The sequence below is a fragment of the Lissotriton vulgaris genome, chromosome 9, assembly GCF_964263255.1.
Source record: "Lissotriton vulgaris chromosome 9, aLisVul1.2, whole genome shotgun sequence".
Lineage (NCBI taxonomy): Eukaryota > Metazoa > Chordata > Amphibia > Caudata > Salamandridae > Lissotriton > Lissotriton vulgaris.
This window is the reverse complement of record NC_141697.1, coordinates 439957166-439984284: the sequence shown is the minus strand read 5'-3', so window position 1 is coordinate 439984284 and position 27119 is coordinate 439957166. Positions and strand designations below refer to the sequence as shown.

Sequence of the window (27119 nt, the reverse complement as noted above, 5' to 3'; positions counted from 1 at the left end):
GGTTAACCAGGTGCTGGCCGGGTTGGAGGGGTTCAGTGCAGCCAACCTCGACCATATTGCGGTGTTCAGTGCCCATTGGACCGAACACCTACAACACCTCTGGGAGGTGTTGGAGGCCCTGAGCCACGCAAACCTCACAATTCAGGCCAGCAAATGCCAAATAGGACAGGGATCCGTGATCTACCTAGGACACCAGGTCGGAAGCGGCCTTGTAGCCCCCCTCCAACCCAAGATCAATGCAATCAATGCCTGGGAGGCCCCCACGACGCAAACAGAAGTGCGAGCTTTCCTGGGGCTCACGGGGTATTACCGTAGGTTCATAAAGGGGTATGGTAGCATTGTAGGCCCCCTCACAGACTTGACCGCTAAAAAGAACCCAAAGAAAGTTTGTAGGACCCCCGCCTGTCAGAAGGTGTTTTAAGATTTGAAGGTTGCCATGTGCACCGCCCAAGTACTGCAGGCCCCGGATTACTCCCGAGAGTTCGTGGTTTAGACGGACGCATCGGAGCAGTCCTCTCTCAGGTAGACGACAAGGGTATCAATCACCCCGTGGCATTCATTAGCCGGAGGCTACTCCCTCGCGAACAACGGTGGAGCACCATCGAGCGGGAGGCCTTCGCAGTGGTTTGGGCCCTGAAGAAGCTGAGGCCCTACCTGTTTGGCACTCACTTCCTGGTCCAAACCGACCACCGACCTCTCCGGTGGCTAATGCAAATGAGAGGAGAGAACCCCAAATTGCTGAGCTGGTCCATCTCCCTCCAGGGGATGGATTTTACTGTTGAACACCGGCCCGGTGCTAACCACGCCAACGCGGACGGCCTGTCCAGATTCTTCCGCCTCAATGAAGAGAACGCCCAAGAGGATGGGTAGTTCTCTCCGCCTTTCAGCTGGGGGGACGCGTGTTGGACCTGGACTTGTGGCGTGGTTCCCCCCGATCCTCAGCACCCTGTGCACACAGCCCTGCACCCCGAGAACTACTGGTCGACCTGTCCCCGGTCCGCCCAGAGCCCTACAACACGCTCCCCGCATGCCCTTACCCAGTGCCGGTGGCCCCATTCCTGCATCCCTACACGTGGCCACCAGACACCATTATTGCCACACAGGCCCACCAGCCGCCATCTTTCCTCTCCGCCATCCCTGGCTCTGCCACCCTTAGCCGGCCCCGGCCCCGGCCCTGGAGACGCTTAGGCGGCAGACACGCCTGACCCGGCTGGGGGGTAGAGGGCCCTCCAAGTACCCCGGACCAAAGACTACAATGGCACCTCCAGCCTCCTCCTGAGGGCCTGGTTTCACTCACACCTCTAAGCCTACCCCTGGGGGCTGGTTTTGATCACACCTTTGGCCTCCCAGAGAGCTGGCTCCAGACCTGGATCGGCGTCTGGGAATCCCTGGACGCATCTTCTAAAGCATCAAAGAGGCCGCCAACGGGAGACTCTGCCGGCCCGCCCCCAGACCAGAAGATCTCCTCCTGCAAGGGTCCGGACATCAAAGGGCCCCTGGAGTATATGAAGGCCCGTCTCAGAACTAGCGGGCAGTTGTATCCTGGACAAGAAAGCCCTGCTGATCTGATCGCGGCTGACCTTAAGGAGAGACCGAACTTTGCAACCACAAGCCCTGCTGACGCTGTCGCGGCTCACCCTCGAAAAGAAGGAACTAAGACCACGGAGCCCTGCTGACCTCGTTGCGGCTCATCTGAACACCTTGAGCCCTGCTGACGCTGTCCCGGCTCTTACAAACTGACAGTGCCTCTGTACACTCCGAATCCAGCCCTGCTGACCTCGTCGCGGCTTGAGGAGTCCTCTGGTCCAGCTGGACCATCGACGCAACCAACGACCTAACTCGACCAGAAGTGAGTAGGATAGTCAGTACCACCTCCAACTTCCGTATTCCCCGGCCCGAGGATTGAGGGCTGTGCGCAGGATACGTGAAGTACTGATCTACGAGTGAGACTGTCCCGCTTCCCCACTCCTTCCAACCAAGACTATGATCCGTTGAATACTGTAAATATTGATTCCCGTTTAACTGTGATAAAGACCGTGCTTACTTAAGATCCACGGTGTGGTGTCTGTTCATAAGTGTGGTGTGCGTCCAGTGTGTACGATCAGCAGTCCTCCCCGGCGGGGACCGCACAATAAGACTCTGCAGTAATTGTGGGAGAGGAGGATTCTGGGGTGGTCAGGAGAGTACATCCTGTTCCCCGGAATCGCCCCTTCTAACAGTCTGTCAGTCTCTAGTCTAGCACAATATTTCATACGAGTATATCCATGCCTCTGAACCAGTGGCAGAGGAAGGGTGTCATGGGCCCTAAGGAAAGGAAGAAAATGCCACAATTGGGATGCAGCGGCTCCAGAAAGTCAGGGCCACTCAACATGCTGCACCATTGATAACTGCAACCCAGCTCTGAACTTTGTCTTAATGTTGTTAACAGCCCAATGTCGCACCCACCAACTTCAGTGGTTCTGAAGTACACGTGTAACGCCTAGACAGCAGGTTTGGATGCTATGAGCCCTGAACCCAGGATTTATCACTTTACTCATTCTGGGCTGAGATATTTGGGCTGAAAAATTGGCTTCAAATTTCAATATGCATTGTTGTATTATCAATTCTTGCCTTCTCAAACTACATCTGTGTGTCTGCGGTGGAGATCTTTCAATGTAACCTCAATGGAATTCTAGACTAAACTACTCAAACCCAACAACTGTAGCAGCAAAGCGCCCTTAACTTTATGTACCATGTACAGATGCACTCGTTTTTTTAATATATAAAACATTTTAAGTACCTCAATGACAACCAGGTATGACCGGGGCTATAAAGCCACCAAAAGTTTCAGACAAGACGGAACACGATTTCAGTGTCTGAGTTTTTTGTAATAAATGCAATCAGATCCAGAAAGTTCCGATATGGGTCCAGGATATTCCATAACTTGTGATATGGTTTTGATGTGATATCAAACAATGGTTTATGTAAATTCGCTTTTTTGGGGATTCACATAAATGGGTTAAGTGTTTCTATCTGCTATGTAATGGTTGTGTTTGGTAGAACTGGACGTGTACATGCGTTTTATGTTCATCATTGACCTAGAACCCATAATTCACAATAATGATGTCATGGCTGTGGATTAAGGGGTTTATATATGTAAACATTAGTTAAATGTAATCTTAAAGGACTGGAACTTTAAACACACGTCTTGTTTCGATGACTTCACATGTTGATGTCGGGATGCAGAGCAGCGAGCTTTAATTTTAACGTAGAGCATAAGGTACACAGACAGTCCTGTGAGTTCACACAACACCATCAATGCTGCGTGTACTTGAGGGACGACTTGCGTAATACTACGTAACCCAAAAGATGTACTGTGTTTCCTAGACTAATCATTTCTACCTTACCATGCACACAAAAGAGGTCCCAGTGACCGACAGCAGAAACATTATCTGGGTCTCAATAAATAACCATTTCCTCTGCTCCGTGGCTTTTATGCGCGTGCAGTAATTAGGAGGTGTGGCAAAAGTGACACCACACCTCCCAACAGTTGCCACATGAGGGTATAGAAATGTCAATTGGGAACAAAGTTACAGACGGTTATTTCCTACTTTCGACCACATCTTAATGTATCCAAAACAAATGTTTTGGGCCATAATTTGTAGGTTTAGCCTAGCAACAGCCGTGGCTTTCTGTCGGCCTCATGCAGTAAGAACAAGCGCGGCCGTGAAGGCAGCTGCAGCGTCCCGCTGCTCTGGGCTAACAAGTGGGAGGGGTGGGGGGAGTGAGAGAGAACACGCAGCGATTCCCTTGCGGGAGCGAGCACACATATGTTGCCAAAGCTCGCTCCTGCAAGGGAATCGCCAAACGTGCACGCCTTTCCATTTAAAGCAATGCAATGCATGCACGTTTTTGGCAGAAAAACCAAAGTGATTTGGATAGGACTTTTTCCTATGTAGCGCATGTGCGCTGTGTAGGCGAGACCTAAAAATGTGTCTTAGTACCCAAAATTGAAGTGCTCCCTATCAGGATGAATAACGGAGTGAAGTTCAAAAGATCTCCACTGACATAACTAATCCTGGACCAAACCAGTCCAACCAGGCACTGGAGAGAGCTGTACCACCTCACCAAGTTCCTCACTAAAACATCGGAGGTCAGAGTGGTAAGCAAGCCAGGTAGCTGGAGAGAAACCAAGTACTGCGTGTGACACCACATAAATAAAGAGGCAAAAAGCACAGATACAGACCCAATAATAGTAATCAGACGACTGTAAATGGCTCATGCCATGCCCTTGCATTAATCTCACTCTGGGTAAAGAAGGTAGACGTTGTGTGATTCCCAGTCTGGATACATGTCTTCACTACCACCTATAGAAATTTTAAAAAGAAAATTTTGCAATATTTGTAAGAGCCTTCCAGCTCTGGCTGATTCACTGTAGGTCCTGGCATCAGAGTTTACTATGCCAGAGTCTGCATAGTGAAATATTTCCAGCTAAAGGGTCATATGGGACCAACATCTACATACATACATAGATCTTTCACATTTGACCTAGTTCAAAAAGTGAGATTTGCTGTAGGACCAAACGTGCTTCTTATACTTCTTGGAGGATACAATCCTGAGGTAATACCTTCTCATATGAGCTCTACACACGAAGAGGCACTCTTGCTATTTGTGGGAAACAGAATGCATTGTACATATAGAGACTCGGCAGAGGCATGACTCCATTGAGGCTACAGAGAGCTTTTACGACAAACCGACAGACACTACCTGTGTCTATGTGTTTATATAAAGGCCTGTTCGCTTATAGAACACAAATCTCAGAAAGAGTGGAAAAAGAAATAGGAACTACAGAAATGTAATTTAAGATTAAGGCAAAGGAGCAACACTAGGTCCTCTAGAGTTATCACGTCCAAAAAACAATGCTTGATGCCATAGTGTCCTACCTGGGTGCACATAAAAGCATCAACATACACTAAAGATTCCTGTATCCCAGCCTGATGGAAAGCTATTTTACAACTGAAGAACCTGTAAGGGAAGGCACAATTTCCACAAATAGCAATCACACAAAGCATCAAAAAGCAGGCTACTATAGTGCCTTGTTTAAAGACGTATGTTCAGCATCAGAACCCCAGAGTAAATGTTACAAATAAGCTCACAGGCTATAGAAATTCTCCACCTGAGCAATACTAGGGGGGATATCTTTAGGATCATTCAACAATAGAATACTTTTCAATCAAATAACAGTAAATATCAGTGGAAGTATTTTTCAATTTTTTCTTCTTTATTTCTTCATTTTCTTTCAGTCACTCAGTACTAATCTTCCAATATTTTCATAATATATTGTTCATTGCCAATGCCAAGCCAACACGTGTTTCGTCCAGCTTTGCAGCCTATGGACTTCGTCAGGGCAGTCTCTCTTTCTATGATCTGTAGATTGGTGAAACCAAAAGGTGCTAAAATATTTTGAATGCTAATTCTTCACGGAATCAGAACAAACCCAGGACCAAATAGCGTGGGTCAAACATTCAATGCAAATACTAACCAGCAAAACAAAGTTGGAAGACCACACAGGGACTTATGCTCAAGTTTACGCCAGTTTAAACCTACCCATATTAGCCCTAAAAAGAAACTGGAACATGAGAATCTTGTGCATCCTACTACAATTGAGGGCAAAAGCCGTGGAAATACAATTGAAGGAGAAGAATTAAGCAAAGACAATACCATTAAACATTCAGAATTTGCAATTTATAATACCAAAAACATGATATACTCTATTACATGTCCAAATGGAAAAGCATATGTTGGTAAAATTTGTGGAGAAATGTAAAAAAAAAAAAGGATGATTGGACAACATAAATAATGTACTTGCTGTAAAATTATGAAAGTGTCTGTTGGGCCTTTTTTTGGGAACCTAAATGAACTACCGGAAATTAGTCAAATATTCATCTAAAGTCCATTTGTGAAAATTTCATGTTCGGCTTTCTTCTATCTGAACCACAACTCCCAAAATTCAACATGACCGATGTAACAGCCATTGATAAATAGCCACTTTAAAGATTTGGACTTCAAAACAATTTCTTAAGTAGAACTTCAATTACAGAGGTCAACCCGGTTCTGAATGTTAGTCGAAGCAGATGCTTTAACCAAAAACAAAAAACAATACAGGATGAAATCACAAGTAACCAAGAGACTCAAACATTTTTTTTTTTTTAAAGGCAGAACTACATTTCCCACGATCTTCCTCTTACAGGATTCCACCCACATGAAGTGAAGCAAAGGCGATCATGTCACTTGGTAACCTATCTCCACCAGAGCACGGCAAAAGAACCACAAATGCAGATTGCAATCAAATCGCTTTTTGAACAGGAATAAACCCCAGCCTGCCAACAACGCGGCACAGCAAGCAGTGACGGGCAGATCCTTCATGCTGTTGCTGCCGATGATTGAGAAAGACCTGCCCTCTTCCTGGGAAACATTGCCATGACTGGTTGCACCGCAAATCAACTGCCTCACACCTAGTAGACAAAAGAGAACATTGCTTCTCTCCATTACCAGGCATTATCCCTTGGCTCAGGAGAAGTACTATACCGTATGCTTTCCTCACATCACTAATAGAGTACTGACAAGTTTATAATGCTAATTTCTTCAGGGTTACATGAATTAACTTTATGTTCGCATACTCTAAAGAAACCACGTTGGGTATGTACTTTTATTCCCTTTTTATCAACATATCCTTAACATTTTTTCTTGAGTATGTATATTGATTATACTAATGTTTGTTTATACACAGTTTCCTATCAGAATAATAGTTTAAAGCCCCGAGGATAGCCGCACCTGAAAATTACGCCCCACTGGAGGTCGAAATGAGTCGGCGGAAGCTACTGGAAGTAGAGAAGTGGTAGAGTATGTTAGGAAATTTCTCCACTTCCTAAGAAAAGGACAATCTAATAGGCAAACTTTGTTGTCTTTAGGAACATGGGAACGTGAACAAACTTCTCTGAAGCTCCATTATTTGATAGAAAGATTTTCAAAAGATTAACATTGTTTTTCAAACCTTTTTTCAAACTGACTGGCCACCACAAAACTCTGATTGTTTGATTATTTTGCATTCAAGTCATGCGATTCATTCTTTGCACTTTTTCTATATTTATGTGGATTTATAAATTGGGTCAATAATTTAGTTGACTGGGTCACTCACACACAGATAGACGCACACAGACACACAGACAGACAAACACACAGACAGACACACAGACAGACAGACACACAGACAGGTACACAGACAGGTACACAGACAGGCACACAGACAGGCACACAGAAGTGCTCTCTGTTTACCAAGCAAGTGGTCAGGCAGCTTGCCTTTCAACAACACTAACCATGTTGGTGTATGACCAAAAACAATTTAGGGTGGGAAGACAAGGATGCAGACACAGGTTGAGTGAAGGTAAAATATATAATAGAAATGAGTGCAAATTGCAGGGAACAATACAAAGAAGCGGATTAAAACTCTGGGACGAGAAGTACAAGGGCACAAAACGGAATATGTTGAGTGATTTTACAAACAAAATGATGAGGGTGAAAAAAAGCCAGCAGATGAGCAAGCACTCAGAGTAGGAAGAGAAGAGTTTGAGACAAGGAGACAACAGGAATACTGGAGAAAGGAAATACAGAAACTACATTGTGAATCCATTAAAGACAGAGCCAAGCATCAGGCCACCAACAAGTATACAATAGTGTTTAATGCTCGACTCTCTCCAAACCTACATCAACGGAGACCTGGAATATTTACTCCATTTTAGCAGGTAGAATGCTTTCCCAGAATGCTTTTTCAAACTGCAAAAAAATAGGTGGGAATCTAAAAGTGTCAGGGTGGAAGAAATGGATCCAGGACAACCCCGGCACCGTTGTTATTTCTTACCGGCAAAGTTCTGTTCCAGCATCTACTAACTCTTCCCACTTGAGGTGAGCACCAGTCTGACGCAGCAATTCTATCACTTTCATGTGCCTTTAAAAGAAAAACAGATCTCTTAATAAAATGGTCATGCTACAATACCCACAATAGTCATATTGCAAATAAAACTGCATTAAAAACAAAGTTAATAGATCATGATTAATCATTATGCATGTAAGTTATTTATTTGCCAAACAAGGATAATATTTGGCAATTAAAACACACCTGTAAATAAGCTATTAATATTATTGTTAAAACAAGAAACAGTATTTTGTGAAAGAATCCCGAATTATAGTCTGTGTCAATCCATTTTAGCCAACAACAAAGGTGTCCTGCTACTACAGGAGTGCATGAGGTCTGACTGCAAGTTTCGCTACAAATTCAACTTTTCTGTTGCTGAAAATATTCCCAAAATTATCATCCATCTGAAAAAGTGGTTTTAAGAGACTAGCAGGTTAAAAAAAAATTTCAAACACAGAAATATAATTTGAAGAACTGGCCAGACAGTTATTTTCAAACCAACTCCGCAAATCATCAGACGGCCTTTGAAAGAGATGAACAAATAGCAACCCCAGTGCGGCACATAATGACTATGAAGAGTGTAAAGACCCAGTTAGCAAAGTCTGGAAAATGGATGAATTGTTATGACAACAACTTCTGAGACCTTAAACGCTTATCACTATGTGGTCTTCTCCATTTCCGTAAGTGTCAGAAATGAAATCAAAGGAAGCTCTCCCACCCTCGTTACAATATCCTGCAGAATAAGTTATAGGAAATTCTTAGAAGGAAGGACAACTTCTTTCAGCATTTTATCAATTTCAAGAAAGAAATATACTCACATATATTAATAAGGGCCTCAGTTGATGAAGTGCCCTTTTCACAGTTCAGAGACCTAAAGTTGTTTTGTTACTGCCCGCCACAGTGTTCTGAGATTACCCTAGGGGGTTCGCCTTCTACCAACATAGGCCATACTTTAAGTGGTGCTAATGGAAGCAATGCAAACGGTGAAGACAGCATCAATCCTCCACAAACTGCACCTGTATCACCCTCCCAGACATTGGTGGACCATGCCAGTATCCTTTCCCAAAACATGTTGATTGCCAAGAGGGCTACAGATCTTGTCCAAGAGGCGGAGAATTGACTGGGTTGTTACTTTCGCTACTTCCTGATCCCTAAGAAGGTCAAGGGCTTGAGACAGATCCTAGATCTCAGATTGCAGAACTTGTTGCTGATAAACGGGAAGATCAAGATGATCCTCACACATGTTCTGCTAGCCCTGGACCCATGTGGTCCCTTACCTGCTGGATGCATATTTTTACGTACAAGTGCTACAGTTCCACAGGGAGCATCACTGCTTCCTGGTGGGGCCGACCACCTCAAGTTTACCGTCCTGCCTTCAGCTCTATATTGGCTCCTCCAGGCTTTAAGACTGCTAGTGGTCATAGCCCATCTTCCCATTTGGGGGCATACGTCTATTTGTACCCCTCGATGGTTAGCTGTTGAAGGCAGGCTCACTTAAACTAGTCTTGGACTATTTCATTTTTGTTGCCCTGTAATATTCATCAAGTTCAAGACTCCTCTTCAAACTTCAAAGAGGCTCAAGTAAATCGTTGGATTTAGCATTGCTTTAATGACTGTACTCATGAATGCACTGTAACTAATTGAAAGCACCATAGAGGGAATTTATATTGATGTACGGCTCTTGTTGAACAAAACCAAAAAAAATGTTAAAAATAAATCTTTCGTAGTGGCTGGCCTTTATTGATCTATCTTGGACACTGTAGCCTTGAAGGCCTTTCCACCTCTACAGCAAGTCTGGGACATTCAAGCTAAAGTCATTACATTTTGGGCAAGAGCTACTGTTCCTGTCCTAATGGTTCTGAAGCTTGGGGGTCCATTACCATCTTGCCTCCTCCTGCTACTACCTCATGGTCATTGCCACATTAATGAAACCTGTGTCTGCAGTGGGTCCAAAATTAGGGAAATCATTCAAATCAGAGATGAGTCTTTGACGAGGTGGCTTAGCACCTCCTTTGAGGGATGACTGATGTATATCTGACCTGCGGCATACCCCCTTCAGAAGTCACGGTAGTGACCAATCTCTCATCGCTCTTTTGGGAAGGTTACTTGAATGATGCAAGCTGGCCTCCTGAAGGAGAATGAACTGATTTTCTGTTGGCACTATTCTTGGCCTGGCAACTTCTTGCTGTAGGCATAATTAAGGGTTATCCATGCAACTTTCCTTTGTTTGCATCATCAGCACTTCTAATTCAAATCATCAGTTAATAGGGCTCTCACATACGTTTCACCCTAGTCCCTTCATTATGCAGCAGTGGGACCTTAATTTGGTCCCAACCTTTTTGATGTACGAATCCTTTTGAGCCTTTCCACAAATGAACTGAGGCCATTGACCCTTAGCAAGCTGCAGACCAGGTCAGCTCAGCTTCGATATGCCCCTCTGCCCTTGATGAGCAAGTTTATTACCTTCAGTAACACTCTTGTTGGTGGATGCAGGATATAATTGCAGATCCCTCACCTTTTGAACCCCCCCACCCCTAAGTAGCCAGACTGGTTTTGCAAAGTTTCCATGCACTAACTCCAGCATGCCAACAGGTGGGAGCCTTCAGGCTACATGGCTGATCCATCCTGCCTTGTGAAGAGACAATACTGAGGCGCATATAGACCCCAACCCTGCGTGTGGATGTTATTTTCACAAGACAACTTCCACACCCGCCAACACACAGTACTTACATAACCAGTGATAGACAGTTTTCAAAACAATGATACTTCTACTCCTCAGAAGAAGGAAGGCAGGCCCCGATAAATATGCTATTAGAGCATTACTGAAGGTAAGCAACTTGTTCTCCTGATGGATACTTAAACTTTCAGATTCCATGTGATTCAATATGAAAACATTGACCTTCCATTGGATGTGGGTCTGGGGAATGGACTTTACATCAGAATGTCCTACAGGACCGGCCAGGAAAAATGGCCATCCCTGTGGACCCGAGAGTCAATACTGCAATGCCTGGAGTAGGTATGGACGGATGTCCAAAGGCAGCTTCATTGATGCCTCCCTCAGAAATGCCTCTAGCAAGGCCTGTAGCAGTAGCTTTTGCCATGGTAGAATGAGCCTAGAGGCCCTCAGGAGGCTCATTCTTAGCAGCCAAAGCTTAGCGGAGATGCATATGACAATCTACCTAGATCAGGTTCTCTTCTGGACAGTTCACCCATTCTTCTCATTGGCGAATCCAACCAAATGTTGGTCGTCCACACAGTGCTCCTCAGTCCTATCAACCCTCCCCCTCATTGAAGGGCAATACCACTTTCAGAACAAAAATGCTCTTGGTACTCAGTATCAACTTGTCAGGAAAGGTGGAGGTATATTATGGATGTACTGATCGCTCTTTCGATGAACTGTCAATACATTGACATCATTGCAATCAGGAAGATGTTCTTAAGAGTCAATAGTCTAAGGCAGTGGTTCCCAAAGTGTGCACCGCGGCGCCCCGGTGTGCCGTGATTAGAAGCCAGGGGCGCCGCGGCGCAGGATGTGGATTCAATGTGTGAATGACGGAGAAAGCCTCACACATGCCAGACATTGCCCCGCAGTCTTGGGAGGGCAGAGAGGTCTGTGAATGGGGCTGTGGCTGGACAGCCCTGGGAAGCACCAGAGTTTAGTGGCGGTCGGAGGCCGATAGCTGGCTGGTGGAAATACAACTCTGGAGCTGCAATTCATTCAGGGTAAATTACAGAGCTGTGCGCACAGGACTTCCAGAAGGAAATCTTAAATAACACTGAAGCGACCGGGACGCCTGGGGTGTAATCACAGACCCCAAGACATGGGCGTAGGAAGTGTGGGGGACGAGGGGGATATATCCCCCCAGAGTTTGGAGTGCACACGGGGGGACAAGAGTGGGGGGGGGGGGGCAAAGGGACAAAGGAAATTCTCCTCTGTGATTAACAGGGCCATTAGCGCGCGAAAACGCTATGCATAATGATGACCCTGTAACTGCCTCCTGATACCTGTGATCAGACTGCACGCTTGTAGGGGCTAAAAGGAATTTAACACCCCTGCCTCTCCCATATCACCTCTGTCCTCTGTCCTCCGGCCTGTGTCTGAGCCCGGGCTGCTGCAGCTCGAGCTGCTGTTTCTGGCGTCTTAACACATACGTTTTTCACAGGACTTTAAAAGCGCATTTGCGTTCCTTTGGAACTGGTTAAGGAGGGTTTGAGGGTTTGTTGTTTTGTTGACCGATTCCAGTATCCCATGTGTCCCCACTCTGCCTATTCGATATTTCACACTTTTTATTTTATTTTTACTGCCTCAGTGGGGGAATGCATGTAGTGAAAAGACATCTCACAAGTAGGGACTACACATTTTCCCATGTTCACAGAGAGAGCATTTTGTTAGGAATAAATTGTTACTTCATTTTCATTTTTGTTGTAATTTAGCCGTTAATGTTGGTTTTCCACAAGGGGTTGTCTGGGGAGTCCATAGGATCGCCTTTATCCCACGTAGAAGCAGGCAGGGTCAGAGGCCTGGTGGAGAGTGTTAGGTGGGGGGGTGTGGGGTCAGGGGCCTGGTGGAGAGCGTTGGGTGGGTGGGTGCGGGGTCAGAGGCTGCTTACGAATTTATGCTGATGTGAAAAGCCTCTTGCGCCGTGCTCTTTGTAATTTTACTACGTCATCCGATTAGGTGCTCCCCAAAAGCAGCACAAGTCCCCCTACCAAGTATTTTTTTGCAGTTTTATATAGCGCAAACTCCACCGGAAGGCATCAGAGCGCATTACATTAGCGCCAGTTGCGTTACAGACGGACACATTCATTTTTAGACACGGGGAGTCCATCATGTTTTTGAAATGGTGCCATTGTTCCAGGTGGCAGCCCCCTCCATTGGGTGGGAAGGGTGAAAGGGGGTAGCCGAGAAGGGTGCAAGGCAGAGGGAAGAAGGGTGCAAGGCAGAGGGGAGAAGGGTGCAAGGCAGAGGGGAGAAGGGTGCAAGGCAGAGGGGAGAAGGGTGCAAGGCAGAGGGGAGAAGGGTGCAAGGCAGAGGGGAGAAGGGTGCAAGGCAGAGGGGAGAAGGGTGCAAGGCAGAGGGGAGAAGGGTGCAAGGCAGAGGGGAGAAGGGTGCAAGGCAGAGAGGAGAAGGGTGCAAGGCAGAGAGGAGAAGGGTGCAAGGCAGAGAGGAGAAGGGTGCAAGGCAGAGAGGAGAAGGGTACAAGGCAGAGAGGAGAAGGGTGCAAGGCAGAGAGGAGAAGGGTACAAGGCAGAGAGGAGAAGGGTGCAAGGCAGAGAGGAGAAGGGTACAAGGCAGAGAGGAGAAGGGTGCAAGGCAGAGAGGAGAAGGGTGCAAGGCAGAGAGGAGAAGGGTCCAAGGCGGAGGGGAGAAGGGTGCAAGGCGGAGGGGAGAAGGGTGCAAGGCGGAGGGGAGAAGGGTGCAAGGCGGAGGGGAGAAGGGTGCAAGGCGGAGGGGAGAAGGGTGCAAGGCGGAGGGGAGAAGGGTGCAAGGCGGAGGGGAGAAGAGTGCAAGGCAGAGAGGAGAAGGGTGCAAGGTAGAGAAGGGTGCAAGGCAGAGGGGAGAAGGGTGCAAGGCAGAGGCGAGAAGGGTGCAAGATAGAGAAGGGTGCAAGGCAGAGGGGAGAAGGGTGCAAGGCAGAGTGGTTGCAAATAAAGTTTTATGACAGTGATGGCTACTCTCTGAATCCTTCATCACGTCTAGGCTTTGATCTTCATGTAGACCAGTGATTCCCAAAGGGTGCGCCGCTGCACCCCGGTGCGCAGGTAAAAAACATGGTGGGAGCCACGTCCAACTGCCAATTAGGCCAAGGGAGCGGGTCAAATAAGTTTGGGAACCACTGGTCTTACATTCACCCCAGTACAAAGATCTGGGCCTAAATCCATCGTTTTTTTGCACTCCACACCACCCTAGGTCAGACAATGGCTATATGCAAATCAGCCTTGACCCTGTGCCTCATGGGAATAGTCCAGCCCGAACTACCAAGCCATGGTAGAATGAGCCTAGAGGCCCTCAGGAGGCTCATTCTTAGCAGCCAAAGCTTAGCAGAGATGCACATGACAATCGACCTAGATCAGGTTCTCTTCTGGACAGTTCACCCATTCTTCTCATTGGCGAATCCAACCAAATGTTGGTCGTCCACACAGTGCTCCTCAGTCCTATCAATACAGAAACTCTGGGCCCATTTAGGACGCATCTGATGAAGCCTCTGTTCCTCCTTTATGGTATTTGGCGGAAAGAAAAGCATGGAGTATGAGGACTCTTTCCCCCCAACCCATCCCCCCCCCTCATGGAAGGGCAATACCACTTTCAGAACAAAAAAGCCCTTGGTACTCAGAATCAACTTGTCAGGAAAGGTGGAGGTACATTACGGATGTACTGATCGCTCTTTCGATGAACTGTCAATACATTGACATCATTGCAATCAGGAAGATGTTCTTAAGAGTCAATAGTCTAAGGGTAGAACTGTTTATGAGGCCAACGGTGTGCACATCTAAAAAGAAAGAACCAAATTGAGGTTCCAGTGTAGCATAATAAAGGAAGCAGGAAGAAAAATATGTAAACATTTTCAAGAAATCTATCGCACTCAGACTCTAACAAAGAGGCCTGACCTGGCAAACTAGGACCGGCCAAAAGTTGCCAACAGGTAAACCTCCGGAGGGCCCACAGCAAAACATAGTGGGCCTGGGATAAAACAAATATAAACTTACCCTGTCGGTCTTCACACCCTGATGAAAACTCAGTCCAGCCACTAGAACTAATCTTTTAGATTTTGTAATGACAGGCGACTGGCATGGATTTTAACATTGAAAAAAACAGGTGTTTCTGAAAAACACAAAATAAGTCAATGAAAAAAAAATAATCTTCCAAGCAGTATTTGATGGAACAGATGTGTCAGAGAAGTAAGCATGGACAAAAGGACCTCTCCGAAAAGACAGTGTCTGGAATTAATAAACCATGGCTACAGCTGCACAAACTCTACATGACTGCTACACTACTACAGGAGAGAATGTGCTCCTTTATTCGGAAAAAGCATCTCTTTCAAAGGCCCCATATCAGGTACAATGCCTGCTGCTAACCCTAACCTTTCGTTTGAGTATTTTGCATTTTGTAGTTTCACTTGTTCCATTAAAAAGTAGAGGCCCTAACACACAGAGCATTGTTCACTAAAAAAGTCAGCACTAGATATAGGAGTCACACATGACATGTGGCCCCTCTCGGAAGTAGTGAAGACGGTGCTTGAAAGAGGCTGGGAAATGTTCGCTACTTAGCCCGGTGGAAACACATGTGAGCAAGTAGTGAGAAACAGATAACTCTTTGATAAACGAATGAATAGTTTCTGGGAGCAGATAAAAGACAATATAGTATGTTATTATGCCACAGGTCTACTCGATCTTCTGCAGCATAGTTTCAATAAGTGGAAGTCATGTCAGACATAAGAGCTATTTGCGCACTGAGGCTGGAGTTACTTGCAAGATATTGATGAGTGACAGATGTTATCTACCTATTTTGTTGTACATTATTTCGAAATTGAAAGCTCAAGCACAAGCTAAATGACCAGAAGGTAAAGCATGCTGGTAAATAAAGTTTGCACTGCTCAGAGGTTATTACAAGTGGGACACTCTAAATACTAATCAGTCTTCTTTTTGTTCCTGTTCAACAAAGATAAAAATACATTTGGCAATACATGCAACTGGATCCCAATTAAATGTCAAAGTCACAGCCGAAGGAATAGGTGACTTAACTTGTAGGCACCTGTTAATTGGATGTAGTGCCGTAGATTCAAATGCTCTGTATACCCCTGCCATCTAGTGTCGGACTCAGAAGTTGCAAGGTGTTTTTCTTCGAATAAGTCTTTCGAGTCACAAGGTCTCGTGAATCCTCCTCTGGACGTAGATGCACACCATAGGAGGAGTCTCCAGGACCAGATGAAACTCGAAAAACTTCTTCGAAGAAAAGCTTGCAATATCCGAACCAAACACTAGATGGCAGGAGTATGCAGAGCATTTGTATCATCAGCCACACATGCTAAGAACAAACAGTTTCTACAGCATGTAACAATTTGAGACATAGTTAATCGGACATGACTAAATGGAGATTAGGATGGTAACAGCTTTCGCATTTGTGGTGGAACTGATAAATTCAAAGGAGAGTCTCCACAATAGAAATTTCACTCCCATAATATTCTGAGAGGTTAAGCTCTCAGTTGCAGATGACATGAGTAAAGAGGGTAGAGTGCCAAATCAAAGTGAGATCAACCGGCCACAAAGATGGAAAAGGCGTTAAGCATGAGGCAAGGATCTCCAGCAATGATCAGATTCGGAAATCTCAACCAGCTGCCTCAGGCCCCGGCTCACAGAAACACACAGAAAGAGGCACTGAACCAGTAAAAAGTCTGCATTTTCGTGAAAATGGAACTTAAGCGTACCCACTGACAGAATGCTGGGATGTGTAGCAGATGACTACTGTGCTCGGGAGCCCTCAGGATCCCCTCAGCTATTGAACAAGTGACTATACTGCAACTTGGGATTGGTTACAGGAAAGTATTGAGGTCCATCAGCAAAAATCAAACAAAATAGTAAGAGCTCCAGCAGCTAGTCTCATGACCAGCCTTCCCCAACCAATCTGCATCCTCTGTACTATTCCTTCCCACATCAAAGGTTACACTGGGTCGGAAACACCTGGGGGCTGCAAGCTCTTGTCGTAATTGCGGTAATCATGGGAGAAAAGAGGTCTCTTCAAGTAGTAAGTCCAGTGCACAGATATACAGGCAGACAGTGCATGATAGGATATGCCATTTTTCGAACAGGCTACTATCAAGATAACTTACATTTTACACGTAGAATACCAATAAAAAGAGCAAATGCTGCTTCATGGATACGTCATTGAAGCTAAACTCCAGTCCTAAAGCAGGATGTTACCAGCTCCACCATTAAACAAGCATTTGCAATGCAATAGGTCTCGCATTAGGAAAGTTTGAGCTATTGATATTGTAAATGACAAATTTGTTATTGATGTGTTGGTTTTGAAAATAGCGAAATTAATAGCTTTGTTATTTACAATGCCAATGGTTATAACTTTCGCAAGTGTGACACTTATAGCATTTGTAATGCTATATGTGTTGTATTTATGTGACTTAGATGTATTGATATTACAAATAACAAACCTAAAAAACCACGGCAGCGGCCTACTGCCCACAGACCATCTGTGAGGCATATATCCACCCCCAAAATGCCACACACGCCCACTCGGGGTTCACAATCTTTCACTGCACCTCCTCATGCCTCCTCCCAACAGCAGTTCTCCCCATGAACCCCGTTCTACCCCGAGTGGCCCTCTCCACACCCCGCCCCTCCCAGAGGGCCCCTCTCACCCCCCAGTGCCCACCTTGGGCAATGAAGGGTCGCACCCGTGTCTCCCACCCGGTCAGCCCCCAGGTTCACCCCAGGCACTGGCGGTACCGCTTAGCAGCCCCCACCCCCTTGCTCACTCCCCTCAGTCAGTGAAGGATATCCCCTCAGCAGGCTCTCCGTCGCCCCCTCGTCCGGGCCCGGCTGCTGGTGGTGCTGCTCCGCTGCCTCTTCCTGCGGCTCCTCCACAAACTTGTTCTCGTCAAACTGGTCAATGTCCAGCTTGCAGAAGCACGAGGACAGCGTGTTCTTGGCCATGCCGAGCTGGGAGCGGGGCACCGCGGCGGGCGGAGTGAAAGGAGCCTGCGCTGGGGCTCGCACGGTCAAGCCAGCCCTGCGGAGCCAGCGCCACCGGCCGCGGGAGGAGGCTGGAAACAAGCCACGCCCACACAACGATGGGGGGCGAGAGGCAGCGACCGGGATCACAGTGTCAGCAGCAGGCCTGGCTGACATGCGAGCCACATCAGCTGCAGAAAGAGGTTTGAAACACGCCCCGTCCATACAAAAAGGAGATGAGGCGATGCGCTCGCCAGACTGTCAGATGCAAAGCACGAACCACCACCTATGAAAAGAGGTTCAAACGATGTCTCGATTCCTCAACAACAGGCAGAGGCAATCTGAAGAGCCCCGGTAAGGATCGGCAAAGCCCCTTCCTCTCGCTCATTGTGCGCCTGGCAGAGGGCAGCTGCCCGTGACACCCAACCACCGTGTGTGTGTGTGAGGGGGAGGGGGGGAGAGGGCAGCGGCGGCGGCGTGTGTATGCGTCTGTGTGTGTGCAGGGGGGTAGGGGGCGGCAGCGTGTGTATGTGTGCGCGCGCCTGTGTGTGTGTGTGCATGCATGCAGAGGGGTGGGGGCTGGCTGTGTCTGTGTGTGTGCGCCGTTAATGCATGCGAGGGAAGAGAAAGCAGGGCCTGTGAGTTCGTCTGCGCAAGCGCGGCTCAGACACGCGCTCCCGAGGTCAAAACTGACAAGGAAAAGCGCGCGTCTGACTCGTGTCTTCATTCCTAAATACGGGTCACAATAGGTCTAAAGCAGACACCATCAATGCTTACGCATTGAAGGTAGGTCTGCTCGACCTAAAAAGCTATTAATGCAACTTTCAGCACCAGTTATTCCTCATGTCTGCAAACGTATTGGATAAATGAATGATTAGTTTGAACCAAAAAAGTATCCCACCTAAGAGCACAAGGGTGCTCCTTACCAAAACAGACAGACGGAGGATAGTGGGGTAGGTAACCCCAAGTGGGTACAGTAGATCAGCGTAACTAGTGTGGGGAAGGGAAAAATTCCTTTTTTTTATATAACCCTCACACACTCTAGTAGTGTCATGCTTCATCATTGGGTTCACACCAACTCCTAGAGGTCAGGGTGGGCTCAACCATATTCCAAGGAGCACTTCTGAAAAGGGTGGCCCGGGATTAAAAGTCCCTCACCTGCTCCAAGGTATCCCTTTATTAGCAGAGGAGGTGGGGAAAGTCAAACAATACGTAGAGGGTGATGTGGACTACTATGGTCCTAAAACGCGGTTTCAAACCAACATGTTTCAGCCCTACTCTAAGGCCCCAAAAGGTCCAGGGCTTTCATCAGGGTTACGGAGTGGTTCCTCCCTGGGTTGTTGGTGAACTTGATACATGTCTAGAGTGTGCCAAATAAGTGAAAATCGGGCAGTGATAATACTTGCCCACTTGCAGTCTTTGTGCAGGATCACCTAAAACAAGAGCACATCATTATCCATATTACAGTGTGCGTACATTTTGCATGCTCATTTTGTGCAAACACTGCAACTAACACGGTGTTAGGGCAAATGGTATCAATGGCAGCATGCATCTCCCACTGCATACAAGTCATATAGTGTGTAAGCGAGGCTGCTGGTACACACTGTTGTTCTGTGCCTCTGTGCAAGTAACCATAGGTAACAGTTGTCGGGACGTCTGTTACGTGGTAACCTTCTGCATTTCAATCCTTCATCAATACTGCTAGGGTGCGTGCAAACAGCGCATGTATTCTCTTTTTGGGATCACCTAATATTCATCCTGACCGTTTGATACAACCTCTCTTGTGTGCAAGTTTGGTTGTTCCGAGGAGGTTCATAAATCCCCATTCAAGTAGTACCCATCAAGTTTATTCAACATTCGTTCTGAGTGATATGTGTAGGACCTGACATGGACAATTCAAGCAATTTTCGCGCCTAGAAATACTCACTCACAATTGTTGGGTATCGTGCATCTTAACAGCGGAAGCGGGGTACCCTGTAGTCACACTCTGTAGGTGCCATACAGGAGAAACAAAGAGGGAGCAGCAATTTCTAAAGGTTGGTCATCGGACTTTCAAGAAGTATGTGAAACTTATTACCGATTTCCGTGTGTATGGTGGAACCCCTCACTCCCTCAAGGGTCCTGCCCCGGCTATTAGACAAGTTTCTCTCCACCTCTTCCGGCTTTTGGCGGCGAAGGGCGCCTGTTTAAATGTATCACCGAGGGTCTGAGCCCTTGTGGTAGAGACGTTGGGATCGGACTACAAAACTAGCAAAATCATGGGAAGTGTAGTCCCCGATATTTCTGGTCCAGGAAAGAAGTTCAGTTCGTTTTTAAGTTATATCAGTGTGTATCTCGCTCGAAGGTGATATCACCACATGGCGATCTGCTAGCTGTAATGAGGTTGGTATAGATGTACGATTGGCAAGGAGTAGTATTACTCCTAATAAAAATATAATGTGAATCAGATGGGACCGCATTATCAAATTGGTATGCAAATATCTATACAGGTCATCCCCAGTCTGTTGATATTAAGGCGGTGTCATCGGAGGAAAATGGGGTATAGCCAGTTGCAGGTCATAGCTTAGTAGCCAGAGTTGTATCTTCAAAGGATTGTTCGTGCAGGTCCTAAGATATATGCTTTTCTTTGATCCTTTTACCTACAATATGTTCCAGTTATGTTTTTGGCACTTCTGTGCGATTAATACAATAATTGCCCCAATGGTACGTCATCGTTCAATCCTGATTTTTATGTTTCTAACTTGTACACCCAGAGCTCTGCTTTGGTCAGTAACGTGTGTGTTAGAGCCCTAACCTTGTCCATTTTCTCTATTACTGTCCAGTTCAAATCCGAATTGGAGTGACTTTTTTCCAAGAAATGCGTTATCAGTTTTGTGGAGATGTTTTTGCATCGTATGGTGCTCCTGTGTTCATTGAATCTAATTTTAACTTTCCTTGCGGTCATCCCAATATATCTAAGATTACATGGGCAGGTAGTCATGTATATTACGTTATTACTGTTACAGTTAGTATGATGTCTTTGTTCCCAAAGGGTAGGGAGTCCCAAATCAATATGTTTTGACTGTTTTGTAAGTGCACAGACCGTGCATGAGCCACAGGGGTAAAGCCCCAAGACACTGGTTGATTCCATAACTTTCATACCTCACATTAGTATCCAGTAGGCCTGCCTGTGATGTATTCCGAGCTCTTTTCTGCACCGGTTTGATAATCCTTCCTGGGTATTCTTTCTCCTTCAATTTTTTTGCAAGTTTTTCTGATTCGTCTTTAAAATCTTGTAGGTCAGAGCAGTTTCTTCTGATGCGGAGGAACTGGCCTATCAGGAGATTTTCTCTGAGCCTGGGGATGAGCACTGTTGAAGTGCAGTAAGCTGTTGCGGTCGGTTGGTTTTGTATATATGGTGCTTTCCAGTCTTCCATTTTTTGCCAGGATGTTCACGTCTAGGAAGGAAACTCTCTTTGTTAATAGTCATGGTGAAGCGGAGGTATGGATTGAGTTGGTCCAGCCATTTCTTGAAGTTTTCTATGGTGTCATCTGTGCCGTGCCATATTATTAGGATGTCATCTATATATCTGTGCCACATGCAGATTTCCTTGTGGTATGGGTTGTTCCAGATATTTCCCTCTTCGGATCAACACATATATAGACATGCTATGCTCGGGGCAAACATGCTGCCGATAGATGTCCCGTGTTGTTGTAAATATAGTTGGCCTTCGAACTGGAGGAAATTCTCCGTTAAGGCGATATGTGCTAATGTCATAATCCATCGGACTGGGGTTTGCCAGGGTCACTCTACATTCTGCAGGAGTCCAGAGAGAACGCGTAGGTTTTCTTCTTGTGGAATGCTGGTGTAGTGAACTTCTACATCTAAGCATATTAAGGTTTCAGTAGGGGGGTTGTATTCCATCTTGTTTCGAAGGTTCAGGAGACGCTTGGTGTCTTTGATGTATGATCTTATTTTAGTGACCAAACGGTGAAGGAACCAATCCGTATATTGTGATAGTGGTTCAAGGAGTGAACCAATCCCATACACAATGGGTCTGCATGGTGGTGGTGTTCTTCCCATGTGGATTTTCAGCAGTGTATATAACTGTGGAGTTCTAGGGTTCTTGGGCGAGTAAAGATCTATGCTTCATATCAGAGACTTGGCTGCATGAGCATGCCACCCCAGACCTCCATGTAGCCTTCCCTCAACAATATAAAATAGTTAGATCAGATAGGAGGGACGCTAGAGGTGGGGGATTACTGATTGCAGCAAAAGAGACTATAAATGTTTGCTTGATAGAAAGCGAGGTTATTGAGCAGACAGAAATTATAGTTTCTAAAATGAGTGGCCCCCTAAAGGAGGTTTGGAAAGGGACTCTGCTCTATCGACCTCCTGGGACTAAAGGAGAGTTTCCCGATACCCTACTAGAAACCATTGCCCCCCATGACCTGATGGCGGACAGGTTTTTGTTACTGGGTGATTTTAACTACCATGCAGATGACCAGTCAGACGCAGAAACAGAAAAACTAATCTCCACCATGAACACTCTTAGTCAACGGATCAAGGGTCCAACCCACTGTGCTGGACACACATTGGACCTCTTATTTACCAACTCCCCTAATATTTGGACAGACTCCCCTATTCCGTTACTGTGGACCGACCATTATCTAGTAAAATTCACTATAAACGGCTGTGTGTCGGGACAGTCTAATAAGGCCAATTTAAAAGTGTGTAGAACTATGAAAAAGATCACTCTTACCTCTTTTTCAAATACATTTCAGAAACACCCTATAGATCTAACGGCAAATGTTAATCTAGCAGCAGTACATCTAGAGTCAGCGATTGTTAAGGCATTGGATAATATCGGCCCCTTGCGAATGGTCCCCGTATGATCAACTACCCCCGAAACTATTTACCTTACTTGCCCCGGCTCTAGCAGACTGTCTCACTGGCCTCCTTAACAAATCTCTGCTTGAAGCAGATGTCCCAGAAATTTGGAAGGCGGCGAGAATAAGACCAATACTGAAAAAATCAGCAGGTGACGTAAACATTCATGTAAATTATCGACCCATCTCCCTGCTCCCATATTTTGGGAAAATATTGGAAGCATCGGTCAACGGACAGCTGGTCAAATATCTTGAAACGAATGACCTACTTGACCCTTCACAGTCAGGTTTCCGTGCTGCTCACAGTACGGAGACAGCACTGGTCGAGGTCGCAGACAACATAAGAATTGCCCTGGACAAACATCAATCTTCCATCCTTGTCCTCTTAGACCTGTCTGCGCCCTTCGACACCATCTCCCATCTTATTCTGATTCAGAGACTATGGGAGATTGGTGTCAGAGGGCAGGTATTGGAATGGTTCAAGAGTTACCTCTCTAACCGGACGACTACAGTTCAGATAGGCAAAATCTTGGCCAGTACTTGGCCTGTCAAAAGGGGGGTGCCACAGGGCTCCATCTTGAGCCCACGCTTTTTAATATTTATATGGCTCCCCTGGCCTTAGTAATCAGAGCGTTCAGCTTCGATGTTATATCCTATGCAGACGATACTCAAATTCTAGCCACTCTTGGCCCTGACATTAACGAGATCAAAGACCGTTTTAAGAACTGTCTGATGGAGGTGAAGAACTGGATGGGTCAAAATCACCTACAGCTGAATGGCAGCAAATCAGAGATCATGTTGTTCGGCAATTCCATTGAACATTGGACCCAGGACTGGTGGCCTACACAACTGGGCGAATGCCCAGTCCAAGGAATCGGTCCGCAACCTAGGTCTCCACATGGATAATAAGCGCTCCATGAAAGCTCAGGTGAACCATATTGTCGGTACCTGCTTTGGCATCATGCGCGGCTTACGCAAGGTTTTTAAGTGGATACCAGCTGAAGCCCGTAAGCCCTTAGTACAAGGCCTCATTATAAAACAGACTTGATTATGGCAATTCACTGCTACTTGCCACAAATGGATGCCACATTAGGAAGCTGCAGGTTCTGCAGAATTCGCCTTGGATTTACCTCGACGACCCCCCTCTGTGCCTTGCCTAAAAACCTTACACTGGCTTCCTTTAAAAAAACGGATCACGTTTAAAACTCTATGTATGGTACACCAACATATGTATGGAAGGGGCCCAAAATATTAGACCATGAAACTCACATGGTACATGCCAAGGAGGCAGCTGAGATCAAGCACGGAGTCACTACTCACTCCTTTGAGAATTCAAACTGCCAGGAATGGAGGTCGCGCTTTCTCCTTTTTGGCTCCATTCCTATGGAATAAAATGCCTCTCAACCTGCGCACAACCTCTGAACACACTAGTTTCCGAAAGAAGCTTAAGACCTGGCTTTTCTGCTAATCTCTGCTACCTACCCTTTTGGTCAGAATCGTCTGCATGCGCCATGAGACTCTTTTGGACGCGATATGTGCGCAATACAAATATCCTGACTTGACTGGACTTAAAAACTCATGTTCTTTTTTATTGATCCAGCCATTTTCTTGGGCCTCCTCCATCATATTTTTATCTTGTTTTGTAGTCTTTTAGTTGGTCTGCTTGGAGCGGTAAATAATGTCTTGTGTTGGAGAGTAGTGTTAGACACGCCTTCCTGTCGTTTTTCTGGTCCTGGATCTCAATGGCCCCACCTTTGTCCTCCGGTTTAATAACCAGGTTGGTCCTGCTGTTGATGGAATCCAAAGCTCTTTTCTCAATTGTACTGAGGTTGTGGAATTATTCGTTCCTAGTGTCCAGGTTCTCCACTTCTTTGATAACCGCTTTTTCAAAAGGTGAATACCTCTGGAGGGATGGTGGATATCAGGGGGGTTGAATGCTGTATCCATTATCATTGGGACTTCTTGAAAAAATGTTTTCATTCGAATTTTTCTAAAAAAATGTGTAATTCACATATGGTTTTAAATTTGTCAATGCTGGCATATATGAATTATTCAACAGCATTATTAAGCAAAAGATACAAACGGGGTCTGGATGCACCTTTTTTTTTTTTTTAACAGAGTTTTATATAGCGCAAACTTGACCCGGTATCGGGTATCAGAGCACTTTACAAGGCACCAGTTGTGTTACTTGAGGACACATTCATTTTTGTTAGGCGCAGGGAGATTACGTGATATTCCCAGAATCACAGTATGTTCAGCGTCATTGCCGAGACTCAAACCCAGTTCCCCAGATTCAAGGTCGACCGCCCTAGCAATTAGATCAACTCGTCTCCCCATATGTCATACCTTCCAAGGGTATGACATACTTTAGCCAACCTTTTACTACAAGTTTAAACTAATAGTCTCTGGTTTTAAACTAGACTGTAGGAAACCGATAAAAGATCGTCATCTGTTAAAATAGAGTGCAGTACAAATTCAATAAAATATACAAAGCTGTCACAACAAGCATAGTGCCCTGTGTATGGTGTGCCACCTTCCTAATTCTGTTTACAGTGCCAGCCGGTTCACATATGAATCACAGACTCTGGTACATTTGTTTATAGTTCAATAAAACTAAACCATAAATAAAACATACAGTTTGCATGCGCTTGTCATTTGAAAGCCCAGGGTTGAACAATGTATTTTATGACGTGAAGTGTGGAGGCCGCCAAACCACAATAGTGTTTGAAACAAAACTAGAAGGAAATTAAGAACCACACATGTGGTGTCATAATGAATTTAGATAAATGCATTCGCATCTTAGTAGAGGTTCTCTGGAAGTAGAAGAAAAGATGGGGTCGAACAGAATAATAAGTTGATGGAAATTCTCTGGATGTGGAAGGAGATGAATTCCAAGTATTGTACTCTCAGACAAGATGAACATGAGTTTTCAACTTTGCAAGAAGCTCAAGAATGCTCTAAAAGGTGGCACTCTGACCTATCAAACTGTAGATAACATTCTAACAAACGGCCACTTTACAGACAAGAACAGGTTTTAAAGAAAGCATTTTAGTAGTTTGTTCTCCGCACCTGAACTTGACTGCGTTCCTCAGTGGCGTGTTCCCAAACCGGTCCTTAGCATGAACAGTTGCACCATTGTTTAATAAATACTCCACTGTAGGCAGGAGTCCTTCAGAACATGCCACATGGAGAGGGGTTCGACCATCATAATCTTCACTGCTCAAATTTCCACCCTGAAACACAAACCAAGAAAAATTGACCACAAATACACCAGCCCGGTACAAAAAAGTTATGCCTTATGTTGGGGGACTTCGTCATGGACCTCAACAATAGCTTCTTCTGTATCTAAGCAAACAATATTTAGCAGCATCATATCAACATTTCTTTTTGATAAGATCGTAATACACATTTCTTGTCCCTCCACACTCATTATGGATCTTTGACAGATTCAAATAAGTCTACCTGTCTTCCCCAGAAACATTCAGGTTTGAGGACAGTCAGGCAGATCGTAGACTTGCTTTTCTAATATCCAAAACCAATTCACCCTAGGCCTCCACTTACATATTAGGGGTAGCTGTTGCTGCCCTCCATGTTTGGTCAATGTCCTCTTGCCCCTCAGGAAACAAGCCTCACAAACAGCTTTAGGGCATCTATGTCATCTAAGTTATTAAATCGGGCTATCTGAAGTGTCACTTTAAAGGTAAATTCTATTATTGACGTTAGAGCCTTAGACAGGCTATCCCAGTACAGCCTCAGGGACTGACAGTTCTGTTATGTTATTAGTGACGTATAAAGCGCAAGGCTACTCGATAAAGTGTCCCGGCGCTAAACATTCTGGGTGAGCTCTAGACTAGCGGATTTACACTATAGCTGGAATAGCCAGGTTTTCAATAACTTCCTAAAAGGAAGAAGTTCCTGCATCTGTCCGAGTGCCAGAGGAAGCTTATTCCAAAGTTGCACTGCTTGTACCTGGAAGGAGCGACCACCAAATTCGGGCATGGGAAAATTTGGGGATGCTAGCTAACTGAAGTGCAGCAGACCTCGAAGCACGGCGCGGGTAATAGAATTGGACTCTCTTCCTAAGATACGGGACCCCATCCCATGGAGAGATTTAAAGGTCAATACCAAGGCTTTAAATATTATCCCCTTGCGGATTGGCAGCCAGTGCATGGCTTTCAAATGGGTAGACATCCTTGTTCTGGGCCCGAGCATAAGTATTGCCCCAGCCACAGCATTCTGGACTACCTGTAGGGGTTAACAAAGATTATAGATGGGGCTTGCACCGCTCAGTTGAAGGATGGTAATCAGTGTAATGGTTTGTAGCGTGCTGATGAGGTGTCGCTGTCTGTGCCTTACAGCGTATAATAATATATCAAAGTCTATTACAATGCTGCGCCAACAAGGGGAAAGACTCCTGCTAGCACTGCAAGAAAGACTGAACCAGTCTTATTCATTTGTACATATTTAATAAAGTTTTTTTGAACGAAAAATAGTTTACTTTTGTTTCTCAAGTTCGTTATTTCAATCTTAAAACTTTGTTTTCATGGTTGAAAAAATCTTTGACATTAATATCCAATGCATGTATCGTCAAGTTATATATCCCAATGCATTTTGG

General features: G+C 45.6%; 1 protein-coding gene across 1 annotated transcript in view; it reads right to left on the bottom strand.

Annotated features, from left to right (window-relative positions):
- LOC147690254 (60 kDa lysophospholipase-like) overlaps positions 1-27119 on the bottom strand; it is a 363203-nt gene that overhangs the window by 78453 nt on the left and 257631 nt on the right. Inside the window, exons 12-13 of the mRNA XM_086937891.1 lie at positions 25574-25737; positions 7898-7984 (exon numbers count right to left, since the gene is read on the bottom strand). Of these exons, the coding sequence (XP_086794017.1) occupies positions 7898-7984; positions 25574-25737 (251 nt within the window). The remainder of the gene's footprint in view (positions 1-7897; positions 7985-25573; positions 25738-27119) is intronic.